This window comes from Mytilus californianus, unplaced genomic scaffold (genome assembly GCF_021869535.1).
Source record: "Mytilus californianus isolate M0D057914Y unplaced genomic scaffold, xbMytCali1.0.p SCAF_1, whole genome shotgun sequence".
In the NCBI taxonomy this organism is placed as follows: domain Eukaryota; kingdom Metazoa; phylum Mollusca; class Bivalvia; order Mytilida; family Mytilidae; genus Mytilus; species Mytilus californianus.
In genome coordinates this window covers 36,154,801-36,172,976 of record NW_026262581.1, presented here as the reverse complement: position 1 = coordinate 36,172,976, position 18,176 = coordinate 36,154,801, and the positions used below count along the sequence as shown (strand labels likewise).

Below are 18,176 nucleotides of genomic sequence, written 5' to 3'. Positions count from 1 at the left end.
ATCTTAAAATCGTACCTATTTTTTATCAGTTATCCTCAGTCTGGTTTTGGCAAAAAGAAACATTAATTTCAACAAGAAGGCATACACTATAGGAAATTATGGTAAGAATAATTGTTTGGCTTCCGAAAAAGCGATTTTATTTAAATAGAAATATTTTCATTTCAATGTTCAAATTATTCTTGAGTAAATGCCGTTTACAATTGTTTTTAATAATCATTTTTGGTTAGTTGTGAATAAATACTCTTTCTATAAATTCATAAACGTTTTGATGAAAGTACTGCACTACAAGCCACATCTACTTCTGACACACCAACTATATTTACCGATTCTCCTCACGTACCTTCTACTCAGAAGACATCTACAGTTTTCTACACAAGACAATGTCGAGACTACGCCGTCCCATAACAGAAACGCAAGTGGTCATAAAGTTGGTGTTAACTAAGCATGGTTAACTGTCTTCTCTTGGTTAATCTTCACCACAAAAACTGACGATGCTGGCAACACTAATGATGTTATGTTTTACAAACTTTGAAAGAAACACAACTCCTATGGTTACATTGGAACAAGACTTGGTCCGAGACTGGTTACAAGTGTCTTTGCCGTGACAATTTCTATGAGCACCAAGACAGGGATCAACATAAGCACTCATTCTCCTTAGAACTCAACCAGACTATCAACGATATGTCCAAAAATATTACGTCTTCTGCCCAGAAAGCCATTGTTGATGCAATCAAAGTTATGTACTACATAATTAGCAAGAACTTGCCACTTGACCACTTCACCAGCATTATAGATCTCTGCATTGAACTTAGTGCAACCAACTTACCAAACCTACTTTAGTTAGGAAACAGTCCACGAGCTACTCAACCTACTCAGTGAGCAAGTCTCCGACACGGCTACAAACAACGTAAAACAAATTTCTCATGAAGAAAACTGACGAAACCCTGGAAAAACTCTACAAGTATAGTTGCGTCCACACAGTCAGTCTTAAAATGGTCCAAACTGCTTTCAAACAAGCACTACTCTCTATTGAATAAGCCAAGCATTACAGATGGTTATCCCATGACAAGGCAGTTTCCAGCGTTTCCCGTATTGTTGTCAACCTAGAGACATCAGAAATTAGCACTGACCCAGTTGGTTATGGTATCCTGAAGAACCTTAAAGACGCAACCACACTGAGATCCTTGTTGCTACTTGCAGACACCCTACCACACATATATTCCCTATCACTGGTCTTTAAACGTAGGGGTGTGAACCTCAGCATGGTTAAAACTACAGAGACAAAACCATCAGAATGCTGGAAACCAGACAAACTCAGGATGGACCATGGCAGTTTAAGTACTCACAGATGTCATCAGATTTTCAACTGACAACTTCATCAAGCTCTGACTTCAACACAAAAAGTCAAAGAACCATTCTTGACCAAATTGATCAACAACATCCAGGACAGATTTGTTGACACAGACGTCATTGACCAGCTGTCAGTCTTTGATTTGAGTGGTACACCTGAAGACTTCCCAGCACTTTATGGGTTCAACGAGATGTTTAGTTTGCCGACCACATCTCTATGGACCCAGAAAAACTGCAGACACAATGGTTAAATTTCATTCAACTACTGAACACCATGACAGCACAGGACAGGTCAATGACTAAACTACTAAAACTTCTTCATAACTCCACAGACACAAGACTCAAAGATATATCCATTAGTTTACAAATTATTAAGTGCAGGCACCACACTCCCAATAAGTACAGCAGAGGTTAAAAGAGTATTCTCCCAGGTTAAGCTTATAAAGATCAGTCACAGAAACAGCATGATGACCAGCGACCCTTTTCTAAAAAAATCTTACGTTTATAATTGATCGTAACTTATACTGTATGACTTACGAGTATTTCTACTCGTAAGATTTTTTGTGAAAAGAGCCGCAGTACCTTAAATCAACTGCTAAATGTAAAACTTAACTGTTATAAGACAATGTTTGCCAACATACTACAACCTACAACTACCTAGTTCTTCCAGACCAAAGACAGAAGAATCAACTCTCTATGTTAGCAAATTTATGAACAATGGTTTGACTTAACTCATTACTGTAATATTGATGAAATGTTTGCATAGTTAATTGTGTTTCATTGAACAAATTTAATATACCCTTGGTATCTTCCACCTTCTTTTTTTAATCCAAATTCTAACTTAAAGACTTTTTTGGCAAGAATATGTTTTTGGGTATGGCTGTTTTTCATATCTAAATATATATTTAAGGGTTTCAAAACAGTAAATTTTAAAATTTGAGCAAATTACTTCTATTCCTTAAAAAAACGTGCCCGGACGGACATAAATTGCTAGTATAAAAAGTCCATGGTTATTGAATTTAGTATTTTAGTCTAATGTCAGGTTATAATGTCCACAGATAAATTTTCCTAGGTCATCAATGTCCGTGTCCTTAATATTCCTAGGTAAATATGTCCATGTCCTTTATTTTACTAGGAAAATTCCTTGAACTGAAAGAAATCATTTACATGTAAACAATGGCTGTTTTAATTGTTTTAAAGTTTCAATATTTTTTAACAGTTGTACATGAATCGTTCATTATTTTATTAAAATATGGGTGCTTTTAAAAAAAAAAACTCTGGACTCTAAGAAAATTGATATCACAGACTTTGATGATTTTTCTTGCTTATTTTTTCCCTTTTTTAACTATTGAAGTAATAATCATACAAATTTGAATAAATTTTAAGGAATGTCTTAACAATTGAAATTAAAAAGGGTCTTTTCCTAAAAGATAACAAGGTCTTTTATAACAAGGGAATTAGATTTTTTTCATTGTTCAAATATTTTTTATTTTTATAATATAGTAATTTTCAGAAGAGTTCGAAACAAATTTGAAAATTTCCCTAGATATATGCATGAAAAAATCTCCATGACCATAATTTACTATAAAAGTAAGTCTCTGGAAAATGTTTACCAGGGAAATAAGTGCCCGACATATTTAACTGGCTTTGGACTTCTTTTTCTAGTGAGATCATGATCATGGACTAGATTACTCAGAAAACAAAGTCCGGGGGACAAATATTACTACCGGACCGAATTAACTGTTACATGCAACTTTAAGATCAATTATAATATTATAAAAAAATCTTACGAAAATAGTAATAGTTAATTCATGAAAATCAACTGAATCTTATAAAACGTTGTGATTTTCTAGTAGGTTAATAGAATTTTGCTTGAAAATATAGAGAAAGAATGCTTATCGCTTTTAAGAATAACAAGACCTTTTCATAACTATCTACACTTATATCTCATTGAAAAAGAAATGTCAAGTTCAAAATGATGACAGTTCGATTGCCATTATACCACACATTTTATTTCACAATATGAACATCATATCATTTCTAAACTACGCTTTAGTTTAATTCACATTCTAACTGAAGGCAAACACCTGCTTCGACTAAAAATGGTTCGTTTACTTGAGATCATGTTGTTATTGTATAATTGGATTTATTAGAATTTAGACGTCGGCATTCTTTTTAAAAAAAATGTACATTGTATTCTGAAATCATCTTTAAATGAATAAATATAAATCGGTTGTATTACATGTAATGTATGTAATAAAAATTTATATAAAAGGCAATAATGGCATATACACTTATATAAACCAGAATAAATTACAAATAAGTTAAATATGAATTAAAAAAAAAAATCTGCAAATTTTCAAGCTTTTAAAGTATCAGTAATAAAGTAATTTATTATTTCAAAGTTAAGATTATTGCCAGCTGACCAAAATATTGCACAAAAAAAGGAAATCAACTACTGTTTTTTTAATTGAAAATATTTAATTTGAAGTTTGTTTTGTGCATGCTCTGACAGAACAAATGTTTTATCCTTACTCCCTATAATACCATCGCTGTCAATTATTATATATATCAACTAATTGGTACATGTAATGACGAAATTTTTCCAACTAAGTGAAGTTTAGAAAGAAATACATCGTATGAAAACCACCACTGAAACGAAACTCCCATTATGCATCAAACGATGCTTGGAAAACATTATTTTATAAGATAGATTGTTTAAATAAAAAACCGCTATACATTTAGGCAACAGTAGTTTACTGATGTTCAAATCTCATATATTGATTAAGAAGACAAATTAAGGTAACAAACAACAACACACGGAATGGCATGGACTCCAAAAGGAGCGAGACCGTGTGTGTCGACAGGGTAAGCTGTGAATGCCTCACCCGCTATGCGAATACTGACGCAGTAAAAATGTTACAGTCGGGAATAGGACTTTTAAAATCGTTAAAATGATAAAATATGAAATGTTGAGTTTACGAACTAAGTAATTAGTTTTGCCAAAACGAACTGAACATTTAGGATGCAAGATGTACGTCGATGAGACAGCTACCTAACATCACATAAAATTCGATATGCAATTCTCTTTTCTTGTTGTTACATAAATTCATTTCAAATCTTCCTTAATTTTCATGTGTTGAATGAAATTAAAATTACAACGTCACATTATTGACGTATATCACCCAAATCATAGAATTAAATAAATTTTTCTTAGCGCAAGCCTACGTAAAATATGCTAATTAAAATAAACCCAAATTCTAAAAATTTGAGTGTGTACAATTTTGATAGAAGAATGACGATGAGAGAGTATGTTTTAATGATACGGCCAGAAAAGCTACGCAAGTCGATTTTCAGTCAAAATCGAAGTCACAATGAGATAAATATTTTTTTATGAAACACTTTTATGTCGAAGTTAAAGTCATTCTGACACCAAGTGTAACAAACCCCGCTCAGTCTATGAAACCAAACTTGATGATGAGAGTAAATCATTGCAATCAATCCACACTATCAAGAACTTAAAGAGAAAATGAAATTTACAAGTGCTGAGCAAGTAGTACAGTGATTACTTCAAGGCATAAAATGTCTTAATGTTCAAGTCATTCGCGAACACCATCTATTTCCAGACTGTTATCTTTTATAATGAGAAAGTACCAGTTTAGTTTATACAAGTGCATGCTGTACTCACATTTTAAAGTAATTTCTCCACATTTTAATATTTTTAGTTGCTGCAAAAATAAAACTGCGTTAATCAAAACATATATGATAACAACTATTTGATTCCGGTTAAAAGTTAAGCAATCAATCTGGGTGAATTTAAAAGCGATTTTGTTGAGTTTATGTTTTTACCTTAGAATTGGAAATGACGGCGTTGAATGCTTTTAGATCACTTCTTTTCGTGTCTTCCGGTAAACAAACAAAACAGGATATCCTGCGTGGTTTACCCAAGAAGTTACTTGTTTAAAAAAGAATCTTTTGATTTTTGTCTTAGTTTTGAATGCTTATTTTACAGCATTTAGTGATTATAATTCATCAACCACTTTGTGTTTCATCCAGGAAAATAGGTTGATCAGGCAATATAAGTCATCTGAAATTCTGCTTACACGAGAACGGTAATTGTAGCAGCTTAGATAAGTAAATCTGAATTTTATTGTTTCCGCTACAAACTAAAATGATTTTAACTAACATGGATAACATACCATAAACACTTGCACTTGGAATTGTTAATGGAGTTTTTTTTTGGTATCAATAGAACTTACATAAAAGGAAGATAAAGAGAATGGGTGTGCTAATATTATACAATGACATTTTAACACGATTTATATAAAAGGTAAAGGTCAAAAACACAAGTTTATTGTTTTAATTATATTTGATTTGAAAGGATGTGTAGGTTGGCCTTCATAAGACAGCCATCTACCAACAAAATGTTTACCAAGATAGACAAACGCCGACACTGTATAGACGCTTATCGTCTGCAAGAAATAACCAATAATTGATGTACATACTTTTTAGGAATTACTTTCTCGGACATTTACACGTTCAATCTAGAATTGATATTTATTTAGAGTGCATCTGAAAATCAGTAGTTTGCCATACATGTTATATATAGTAAACCTCCTAATTGGATCTTGAGAAGATCAAATATATATTCAAAAATATTTTTGTAATGCAACATTCTTTAAAATCGGCTGTATCAATATTGTGTTCTATACATGCATACAAACTGATTAATGTTTATAAAGTAAAATATGTTTTTGAAGAAACAAAAATAGAGAACCGCTGACGAGACTGTTGACTGTGTAGAGACACATTTCCAATATACTACATGTAGAATCTGTTGCTATTCTACGTTTGTTGTATAGGTGGTAATGGGATTTGTTTCTACTCAATTCATGCTGGGATAAATGTCTCTTTCAGATCTGATATATTTCATCAACGTTTTGTACATTGTCCGAATAATTGATGGACAATAGACAAAAGTGTATGAATATATTCCCATGTAAATATCTGTGTTACTATGAGACCCGAAAAACAAGGTCTACAATTGAACACATTTAGATACTAGTGTCATTTTTGATATTTCTCTCATACAGATGAATTTTATGTGAATGATAAATTAGATGTCGATTATTCATATTACTGTCATATGGATAATAAAGAATAAATGATGTATACAGTTACATTCACATAGGAGAATATCATTGCTATGGAGTATGAATGCATCATATGAATGTACCGCTTTTATTCTATGCAGTTCTTCATCTTGATAGCTGCTCAATACTCTGAAACCGTATGATGAAGTACTTATAACGTACAACAAGATCACGAAAGCCTTTTGTTATTATAACAAGAAGATTGTAAAGATTTCAAAAGAGTAAAGATTAAAATGTGTATTCTTGTTTCACTATGTTACAAGAGAAGATGGTATGATGTGATGACCGATTGAACAAAAATATCAAGAAACCTCTTCTCGATTCGCATAACCAGAGCACTGATTTATTGTGAAATTCTAAACTTCCATTGTGTCGAGTATCTATCAACAGATTGTCCGTTTTGTTGTAGAAGTATTCAAAGTGTAGTATAATATCAGGTTTTTGTATAATTGCAAATACAATGTGACTTCCAGAAATGGATAGATAAGGTTAATTGAATTCTAAAAAATCCTATAACCTTTCACATCAATCATTTTGAACAAATGGATAGATGTCGTGGAAGTGAGAAATGTTAACCTAGACAGTATTACTGAACAACGCCTCAAGAATATATTCATCTCAGCCTTTGTGTGATCGATCATTTTAGTTGTTTTGATACTTTCAAGGACATGCAATTGAAATAATCTTCGCCAATGTTTTGACATAAACAAATTATTACATACTCCGCAAATCTTTAAATATACATTATAAATATACTCCGACAGTCCACGGTTCTTAAAAATTACAATCTTATTGGTAGATTCAGGTGCATTGTTTTGCTCAGAAATAGTTTTCAAATCAAGCAATCTTTCATAAATTTCCCAGTCAAATTCAGTTAGAAAACACATTAGATGCTGAAATATTTTTGAATAGTTTGCCTGTAGCATTTAAATCTTATTTTCGTTATTAAATTTTATTTAAAGAATTTTACTCACTATTCTTATCATCCTTGGACTAGTCTGGATTTGGAAATTGTGTACATGGAAATGTCAAAATCAATATATGAGTTGTTTTGATGGATTTCACATCTCTCTTTATATAGTCATTAAGAAATCACCCCTATTCAACGCATGCACGGTACCCACAAAAATGTTTTATACCACATACAGCAAAGACGTCCCCAAAACAAGAGCTCTACTTTCTAATTTTGATATACGATCTTTTCATTAAAGATGAAAAACGTCAATAAAAGAGCAATTCTTTCGTTTTGAACATAAGCAATTAAATGTCGAGATTTTTTATCATTATGTTACACCATGTTCCTTTTTTAACGTTTAAAAAGATAGGTTTCTAAATGGCCAATTTTGATCTTGATTTTCCATGAAAATCTTTTAATGAAAATCGAAAAACGTATGATAAGGTCATTGTTTGGACCTTATTAAGTATAATGTGTCTATCAAATGACATCTTTTAGATATTCACAAGATATTGAGTCTGTCAGATATCAGTATTTATATTGTTTTAATGTTGTTAATCAAAAACTACCTATATGGTCTCGTCGTAGCGTGCTCGCTCGAGCGAGGGAGGGAGGTAATGAGATTGACCCCGGCCTGGAACAACCAAAGGCATTAAAATTGGTATTTGCTATTTCTCTGCAAACAGGCGGCATTCAGGAGTGAAAGCAAAGAATGGTGAGTTTGGAGTCAGAATAATGCGTACGTATTTGTAGGGTATGTCTTCCTGCTGACTGTTACCTTGTGAAATACCACGTTGAAAATCCAGCTAAGCATATACGTAAAATACAAGCTAAATTCATATCGCTTTTACATGTTCTCGACCTTAATATGCATTTAATATGCCACTGGACGTTACACAGCCAATCATCGTCATCATCATAATCAAATTTCTAGTTTTACTTGCAAATCTGAAAAAACTTCTAAAATAACCTTTCTATTTTTAGATATTAGCCACGGTCTTATCCAAAAAGATGACCGACATCCTCTTTTCTTCGATTATGACATTACCGAATGCGACTCATCGAATTGTTACTTGTCATAAGCAACAAGGTGAGTACCACTAGTGAATCAGAATCTGCTTACCTTGCCGGGGTCCCCCCTATCACTACACATTTTTGGTGGGGCTCGTGTAACTCGGTGTTAAAGGTAAGACCAGTACCGCATAACAAGTTAAAAGGACCCGAAATAACAATATTCAATCATAAATGATCTTCTTTTTTACCATGTATTTCTTTGACTTATGAATTTTAATTGACCCATTGGTATCGTTGTCTTGTTGTTCCCTGTGTGCCCGAGGTCAATATTTTTACTTTAAATGTATTCAGAAGCTGATGCCCACTTTTTAGCTTTTGCTTCGGATCGTGTAGCTAGTTTCATCACTTTTTTGTTATTGACATGCATGACAACCAAAATATTTTAAGCAGAAAAAGTCTTTAAACTTTTAAGTCTTTACTAAAAACAAATGCTGAAGTGGTATCATGTCCTGTCAACGGAAAACAGTTTTCTCATACATCAGATTTAAATGCCGAATGTATTTCATTGATATGGACCAACCTCCTGCCGTCAAGAAAATTGCTTAAATGACCAGTTTTTTTTCAAGTATTCTGCTGTATATACAAACTAACTGAAGTAATGAACATAAAGCATGATGACATCTGTTTCTGACAAATATGTATTCTACCATTTGCTTTCCTTGCCTAAAAAAAAGAATTGACATAAATAGCGTGTCGTATCATACATTTCGGCTTCATCGTGGTTACTTAACATCTCCGAAAAGTCGGACACAGAAGTTGGATTCTGCCAAACAACCCTTAAATTAAAAAAATTGTTCAGTCAGATTACCATGCTTTTCATACATTTGATGATTGCAGTTTTTTAAAATTACAATAAGGGAACAATAAGGGAACGTTTAGATGCAAGTAAAACTTTTCAGTTTGGCACTTTTTCTGTACGTTCTATTGCAACTTTGTCGTTTTTCGTTTTCTCCATTTTGTTTTCGACTTTTTGATTTGAATATCTATTTGGTATCTTTCACCTCTCTTTTGATGGTCGTACGAATTTTCTTAACAACACCGAAAAAAATACTCCACAACTTAAAAAAAAAACAAACTTCAAGCGTCTACATTTCCTTTTTTTTTTTCTCTACTGAATATTTATAAAACAATCTAGTAAAAACTACCATAATACTTCTGGGAAACCGTCGAACCGATCAATGCTTCTACATCAGCGAACAAAAACGGTACAAAGAGAATAATAAAGCCTAGTTCACAAAGGTACATTCTCTAGCTGCACGATTCAATTGTTTTCAAGAAAATATTTGCCCAAATGTACATCAAGCATAAACACCAGTATTAAAAAGTAAAATAACAAAACTACCTAATAAGGAAAATTCAAAACGGAAAGTCCTTTATCAAATGGCAAAGTCAAAAGCTCAAACACATCAAACGAATGGAAAACAACTGTCATATTCCTGACTTGGTAAAAGCATTTTCTTATGTAGAAAATGGTGAATAAAACCTGGTTTTATAGCTAGCTTAATCTTTTACAAAGGATACAACCTACTAATACCAGTACATAAGTTTTGAAAAAAACCCATTTGTTTTTGATAACTTACTTGCTGCGCAGTTGCATACAATAGCTGATAAAAAATCATTGTAGCATACATTTTACCAGCTGATTTAGATGTGTTTAAGTATTTCTTATAGTCGTTTAGACGAGGTACAATACAAATACATTGTACTAATCTCCCGGATGATAATAACCTATGGAAGCTTGTAAAAATGTCATTGGAATAACATGTTTTTGTGTAAAGGCATGCGGGCCCTGTACAGGATTATTATGTTTAATATGAATTATTCTACCACCCAAATAGTATCAGACTTCGTAAACAAAACATGCCATTATCATTTCATATGGCTTTGCATGAATAAGATGTTCAGACCATACCCCTTTTTTTGTAAAAAGCCGATACCCCAGAGTCTCATCCATACTAATTAATCTAAGTTGAAGTCGTTTAAATTTGACACTAATCTGAACACTCCTTGTAACCCATTGCTTACCATGGAAACTGTACTAGCCCTTGAACGATTTTTACCATCAATTGTTTCAGCTTTTATATTTACATAATCTGCATCCTGCTTTATAAGATGACCTCTGTTCTTTATATTCTTCAAAATATGGTAATTTGTCCCTATTGAATCAGGGGACTGATAGTCCACCAGCAGCGGTATCGACCACTTTTTTATATTGTCAACTGTAGAAACTTTAAGAATATATCTTAAGAAATAAATCCAAATCTTTTAATTTTCAGATTGATTTGCGCGTGTTTAAAAAAACATAAATACCGAACTCCAAGGTAAATAAAAAAAGAGAGGTCCATAAAACCTGACAAAACCAAACGCTCGACTATATTAACCAACGGAACGACTCATTCATTTTCCTGAATGGGTACAGGCATTTTCTGAAGAAAATGGTGTGTTAAACCTGGTTTTATAGTCTTCAAAATATGTTTTTCCATTTAAGTCAATTTATTTTACATGATTATCTGCAGGTTTATAAATACAGATGGTTATTTTTAGACGTTCGTGGTGATATTGCCAGTCAGTTAAACATATAACAACTATAATGAAACAAAAATGACAAAACATGATGTTGGCTGATCCGTTTAGACCTTTTTGGTTTTGATGGTATTGCATGATATAAATTTGGCTTTCCAGATATTAGGTAGAATATTACTGATAAGTACATCGATGTCAATGGTTGAAAAAAAGTTAAGATCAGAAGCATGGGATTTGTTTTGTCACTTCCATTCTATCAATATTAAATATAATTACATGTATACTCATACTATGGCATATTTATCAATGTAAGATATAATAACTAACTATGAATATTGAGTTATAGATGATCCATCATGAATATATGCTTGATTAATGTCAATAGATCATTGACCACTATGAAACTAGGGCTGTGAACTTATCAAGATAGAAAATTGAAGTGTAGATATGAATAAAAGGGAAAAAGAGAGGCGAAAGATACCAGAGGGACATTCAAACTCGTAAGTCGAAAATAAAAACTGACAACGCCATGGCTGAAAAAGAAAGGACCAAGAGACAAACAGACAACAAGAGTACACGAAACACAACATAGAAAACTAAAGACTGAGCAACACGAACCCCACCAAAAACTGGGGGTGATCTCAGGTGCTCTGGAAGGGTAAACAAATCCTGCTTCACCACTTCCTTGTGATATGTGGGATAAACATCAATGAGGCAACATTCCAACGACATACAAATATACCCAAAAGACACGTGAAGGTAATTACACAGTTTGCAACCATATATACAATTTTATACATATAGGTGTCTATACAATGTTGCAAGCTCTAAATTATAATGTGTCGCGTCTATAAAAGTTGGGAATTAATTTAACAGAGACCTTTGAATTCAAGATCGTCATTTGGTTTATCGAGATATCATTCCGTTTATCTACATTTGTACAAAGTTGTATAGAAGAAAAGTCCTTTGATTTGAGTAGTGTGGGTCGGTTGAGTCTGGAGTTATAGAAGAAACGCTTGAAGATAAGATAATGCAACTCTTACATTCTTAAAATTAGTACATTATAAAATGATAAAATATCAAAAATGCACGTGGCAAAATTATAAAGCTTTATGCATGTCCTGCAATGTTCTGATTCTTTGCTCGGATTTGGCTATACTTTTTGTGCTTTTTTGTTTTATCAGCTCTTCAGCTATGTTTTTAAGATTTGGAATTTCAAACATTATTTATTAAGTGTACTTTTTACGAACGTGCATATTAATTTCAAAATGCTTTCTTGGGGAGAACTGTTAATTCAGAAATTATTTCGCGCATTTATTATTGCGATGTTTTATAAATAGACAAAAATGCAAGATTAATTATTGAAATTTCAGGAAAATCTGCGTACAGATATATGTAACAGATATCTGAATGCGGGTTTTTGTTATTGCGATACTCACCCAGTCGCATTATTCGCAATAATCTCCGAAAATACAGTTACCTTCTTAACACTGTCCGTTCATCTATCTGTTGAAAGTAAAAGTTTCTAAGTTTACTTTCCTAAGACTGCCAACTGTTTAATATGTAGAGACGTTAATGATATATCTTTAGAACTGAAACAAATCTGTTTTCAAATCTAAAGAAAACCTTTAAATTCTTATGTTTCACATTGATTTTGCGTGTGTTTTAGTGATATATGTTTAATGACAGGAACGTCATGGGTGGTGGAGCATAAAGAGGTCAATTGTTCTGAACCACCTTTGACTTTTAAAAAGGATAGATGCATGTATAATTTAGGACTCGCACCACTTATTTGACACTAAAACTGAATTTTTGGCCAAGCTGGTAGCATGTACATAGGAATTGAATGCAATTGCTTCACATTCATTTATAACACATACGTATCGGTGTTTAAGAAATAGCAATAGATACATTAATTGTTCTGTCCTTTGTCAAATTCATACACCTTTTTAACACCAATCTATTTCTTGATTCGGTTGACATGAAGTGAGACAATTCCAAACAGGAATTATATATTTTCATTCGCCATGCCAACAACACCCTCAATATTATAGTATATCACTTTCCGTGACATTACTTCAAAAGTGAGAATAGGATCATGTCAACAAGTGTGTACAGCAAGCCCAATGGCATTGCCTACTGCCAGGTTTTCAGGGGGAAAAAAACTCATGGGCCAGTACAGCATTTGCACTGCCTTATCATCCAAGTTTTTGGCATAAATTGTCATACATTTCCAGAATTGGAGGGAAATCAGAAAAACACCCTCGACCATTCAAGATTTTCCCAACGATGTCCATGCTGGATTTTCGAAGACTCTAAAGATTTAAAGGCTGATAAAAGCTGATTTGCACTCTTAATCGGGATCAGTTAGTGCGTACATGTAACTCCTAGAATGTAAATATGACAAGAAGAACAGCTATTTCAAGCGGAATAAATGGCCATCGTAGTGACTATAGTCTTTACTGTAAGCCAGACCTTACTCTCAATCGAAATGTTCTGATTGCAGGAAGGAAGATCTCAATCGACTAACTACAACGTTCATCATCCACATCATAGCTTTATCAAAGGAAAGGAATCTCTCGGTAGAGGTGATGGAACATAACGTTTGAAACCTTGGCATCAAGATGATATCATAAAGGAAATTATATTGTTTTTTGTAAGTGGATACTTCAAGTTCTTCATTGGGGGGACCGTGTTGGACAACTATTTCATATGGACTAGTGTAGATCAATATTAACATTTCAGAATATACGCTGAGTCTGGAATTGTTGTTCCCTATTCCGTTTTTTTTTTTTATATATATATTGAGTTTTTCCTAAGATAGATAAAATTACCATCTGTTGAACTAAATGTGTATGACTCTCAAGATTACAGAACGCTTTAGTTCGCGATATTTAGCCGTAATGTGTTCTCTTTAACATCTTTCTATGTAAAGTTTTGCTGCTTCGTGTATATTGCCGTCTCATTGGGGTTTATCCATGTTCAAGAAATTTGTAATTTGTGTTATGGAAGTTATACAAATTCTATGACCCTTTCATTTTGTTCACATTATAGAATAAACGTCTGTATAGGTTATGAACTAGGTTTAAAGAGAATTTTGGTTTAAATATATATCGCACAACAGTTTCTTCTTCTAATACATATTCATTACTGTCCCTACTGAAACTAGGTTTAAACGATGAGAAATAAGGACTAGAGTAGGAGGTTTCGCGACTCTTTATGAGGTATATATCGAATTAAACATATTCGTGAAGACGACAAATGCTAGAATTTCTTTTGACCTAAAAATGAACTTACAGAGTTATCACTGATGTTCGTATTTGTTTTCCGTCGATATTGGCTAATTTGGTATAAATAAAGCGGTTTGAACACACCAAAAATGAAAATATGATTTTGTTTGTAAATTAGGTTACCAATATTGTTCTTTCTATATCCATTTTCATAAAGTTAAAAAGTAACCAGGATCTCTTGAATATGTACAAAACAAAGGCAACAGTAGTTTACCGCCGTTCAAATGTCACAAATCAACCAAGAGAAAACAAATCCTAGTTACAAACGAAAACCGAGGGAAACACACCAACTACAAGAGGAAAACAACGGAACAACAGAAACACTGAACTGCAACAAAAACAAACGCCAACGTACATAGAAACGGACTATTTGATAACAACTGCCGTATTCCTTACTTGGTATAGGACATTTTAAGAAAACAAAATGGTGGGTTGAACCTGGTTTTATGGCTAACCAACATATTAATGTGTATCTTTATAGTGTGGCTTTCGTTGTTTATTTCTTTAAATATGAATTGTCCATTGTAAGAATTATTGTGTAGATGAAACATCTTTTGTAAAGTCTGCTGAATTCATTAACAACTTGTTGAGACTCGAGGAAAGGGGGAAAGGGTGCTGGAGGCAATTAAGAACTTCACATGTAATGTGCACACTTGTCTACAAATCTAAAAAGATTTGTAGCACCTTCGATGTCTTTTGTTTGCTTTTATTGTGTCGTTGAGGTACTGTGCCAAAAATGTACATGTATATACTCACATTCCTTTTAGGTTGCACTTTGTAAATACAACTGTTTCACAAGCCACGCCTCTTTTGGGGAGATATATAATATTCATAGATATTTAATTTTGTTTACGTACTGGTTCCCAAATATGATCTCTATGTTTCATCTCATAGAGAAATAACTTGGGAATGTTACCAGTACAAAAACAGATGGTAGCGGCGATTATTGAATTCTGAGGGACACCCAAAGTGGAGGTAGGGATAGTACAGAATTTTAGTATAAGTTTAAACTCTTAGAAGTTCGGGGCATATAAATGTTGAAAATATGCCGCACAGCCCTATGTTTTGACATTTGAATAAAAAAGTAGTGCATATCAACTTTCCGTTCTAGGATAAAATGTTTTACGAAACTTCATAGTAAAAGTGGCTCAGCTTTAGCAGCAAAGGGAGTTCCTATGGGAAATTGCATTGTCTATATTTACAGAAGTGCAACCAATAACCTGGTTAAATGGAACAAAACCAATAAAAAATAAGTCATATGCGATCAAATAACAAAATGATAACACATTAGCCAAAATTGTAGCAAACTAATATTTTAATATAAACATAAGGAGATGTGGTATGATTTCCAATGAGACAAATATCCACCAAAGTTTAAAAACAACCGTAGATGCAAGCAGTTATAGGCAACCGTGCGGCCTTCAACAAAGAGGGAAACAAAATACCGTATAGTCGGCTTTAAAAGACATTTACCCATTTTTTTCTAGGATATTAATCAATCATTTAAAAAGTTATTCATTACGTCTCTACAGAAAACAAGTCTTGCACTAACCAAACAATGCTGTACAAAGGGAGGCATATTTCATGATCAGAGAAACCTTTCAATTTGTCAGCAACAGTACTATTCTTTGAAATATAAATTATCATAACACTTAAAGAAGTTCTCCTTCAGTATTTAAATTACATTCTATAGGAACAGAAACCTGATTTGTTGTCATCTCGGTCAATTCATTCATTCCATTATGGGTTGTTTATTTTGTGAATCTTTCACTATAAGACATAATGGGCAATATTTTAATTACTTGGGCAAAATAATTTTTAAATAATGTCACGGTTTGTTTACTCAATAGATAACGATACACTGAAAAATAAATAATGCAATTCAAAACTTGATAATATATTTTCGAAAATTTATCAAATTTAAGCTGACTTAAGTTATTATTTTACATCAGCAACTTCATGCAATGTGATCTTTTCATACTAATACGTCCTCTTTATATTGCAATACATAATGTGAGTTACTGAATTAATAGCTGTTCGTAGAAATTATTTAAATATATTTCACTCTTTCCGTCTCTTGCTTATTAAAAATCAATATATAATATTGAATAAAAATAATGATAACATCCAGATATATTGCTTGACGTTAAATCTTTTAACACTGGGTTTAGTCGTTGATTAGGAATGATCGCTGCTCGCATTTTTAAATTTTTACTTTTCTGCAAGTTCTCTTGCAATGCATTAAAAATCGCCCAACTGTCGTCTATTTCTTCATTGTTATTGTATATACATCTTAATTATACATTTTGTTATTCCTTCTATAATTTTCCTTGTCTTAATGGATGTCCTTCATACATTGTTCCCTTTGAAAAAAATCAGATATACTAATTTACCGGCATTATTTCGGTAATTAAAGGTCACGCACACGGACATTTTCATTTTGATGAATTTAAAAGAAGCGTGATATTCTGAACACCAGTAGTTTTAACTCATATAACACCAAAGGAATGTTTGATTATAATTTACTAAACAACAATTTTGTTATAACTGTACCTCCAACAACAGCTTGCTATCCTTTTAAAAATCAGTGCCTTAAACATCTGGCTTTTTCAAACAAACATCGTCGGAATGTTTTGCTTGAAGAAACATACAAGGTAAAATTTACAGAAAAATTGATATAATATAATATTTGACATATCTGTTGGGACAAAAACAACACCAAATCATTTGTTTGGGCAAGATCCTTAACTAGAATGTAGAATCGAATCCCATGACTCGGTAAGTTTAGAACTAGAAACACGATAGCCACTACAATCAACATAACTGTCAGTCTCATTTGTGCATTCGAAAGAATATTGTGTGGCGGCGAGTAATATTTGTTTCCGCGTAGTGTTACATGCTTGAAGCTGAATTTCCGAATAGTCACGATGACAACAGTGTTTAAAACAAATATGGCGACAAACGGAAATACAAAAGTTATACCAGTATCAATATATGTGATCACAGTTACAAGATGTCTGTAATCGTTATTCAATTGACAAGAAAAACCTCCTGGTGTTGGAACAACTTGAACTGTGAAAAAGGAATGGCTATAAAATAAAACACCAAATACTGTAACTACAGTTCCAGCTATAAGTGAGCGTCGTTTTGAACAAAGTCGATATCCTCTTAACGGAAAGCAGACAACAATGAAACGGTCTACCATGATTAACACAACATACCATACTGACAAAAAACTTGACACGTAAGCTATATACACTGATACCAAACATAAAACTCCTGTATTCACCGTTGTGTTGTGTATTGTTCCGATCCATCCAAATATCAGTGCAATTAAAAAACAAGTATCCGATACTCCAAGCATTGCCAGATAAATACTGGAAGGATGTTTGTTAAAACTTGTAAACACAAAAACTTTAAAAGACCAAACGTTTCCAATGACGCCGATAACGGAGATTAATGGTATGGCATATACATATAGTCCTGCCACAAAGTTATAGAAAACAACACTATCGTTCTTGTGTAAAAATGCTGAAATCCGAGTTAAATTGGTTGCATTCGTGTAATTCTCCATGTCTTTTTCCTTGTCACCTGAAGTAAAAATATGGAATATCTAAATGAATTTCGGTTAAAAAATCTCATAACAAAAGCATTTTGTGAATATTATTAATTATATCTAAAAAAAATAATATTTTAACAATCATTATTATGACAAAATATCATATATCATGTTTGCTATTTTGATTGAAACTAGAACGCAGTTAAATAAAAGAAGGATCGGAAATTGATAGGGGATTTTTTATTTATTTTCCTATAGCATGATTGATATCC

General features: G+C 32.7%; 1 protein-coding gene and 1 pseudogene across 1 annotated transcript; one reads left to right on the top strand and one right to left on the bottom strand.

The window, feature by feature from the left end:
* Nucleotides 1–923: 923 nt before the first annotated feature.
* Nucleotides 924–1,601, top strand: LOC127720068 (uncharacterized; annotated as a pseudogene).
* Nucleotides 1,602–16,298: 14,697 nt separating this feature from the next.
* On the bottom strand, nt 16,299–17,927 carry LOC127702587 (mu-type opioid receptor-like). The gene has a single exon (XM_052206861.1). The coding sequence runs from the start codon at nt 17,917–17,919 to the stop codon at nt 16,930–16,932; it is 990 nt and encodes a 329-aa protein (XP_052062821.1). The 5' UTR covers nt 17,920–17,927; the 3' UTR covers nt 16,299–16,929.
* Nucleotides 17,928–18,176: the final 249 nt, after the last annotated feature.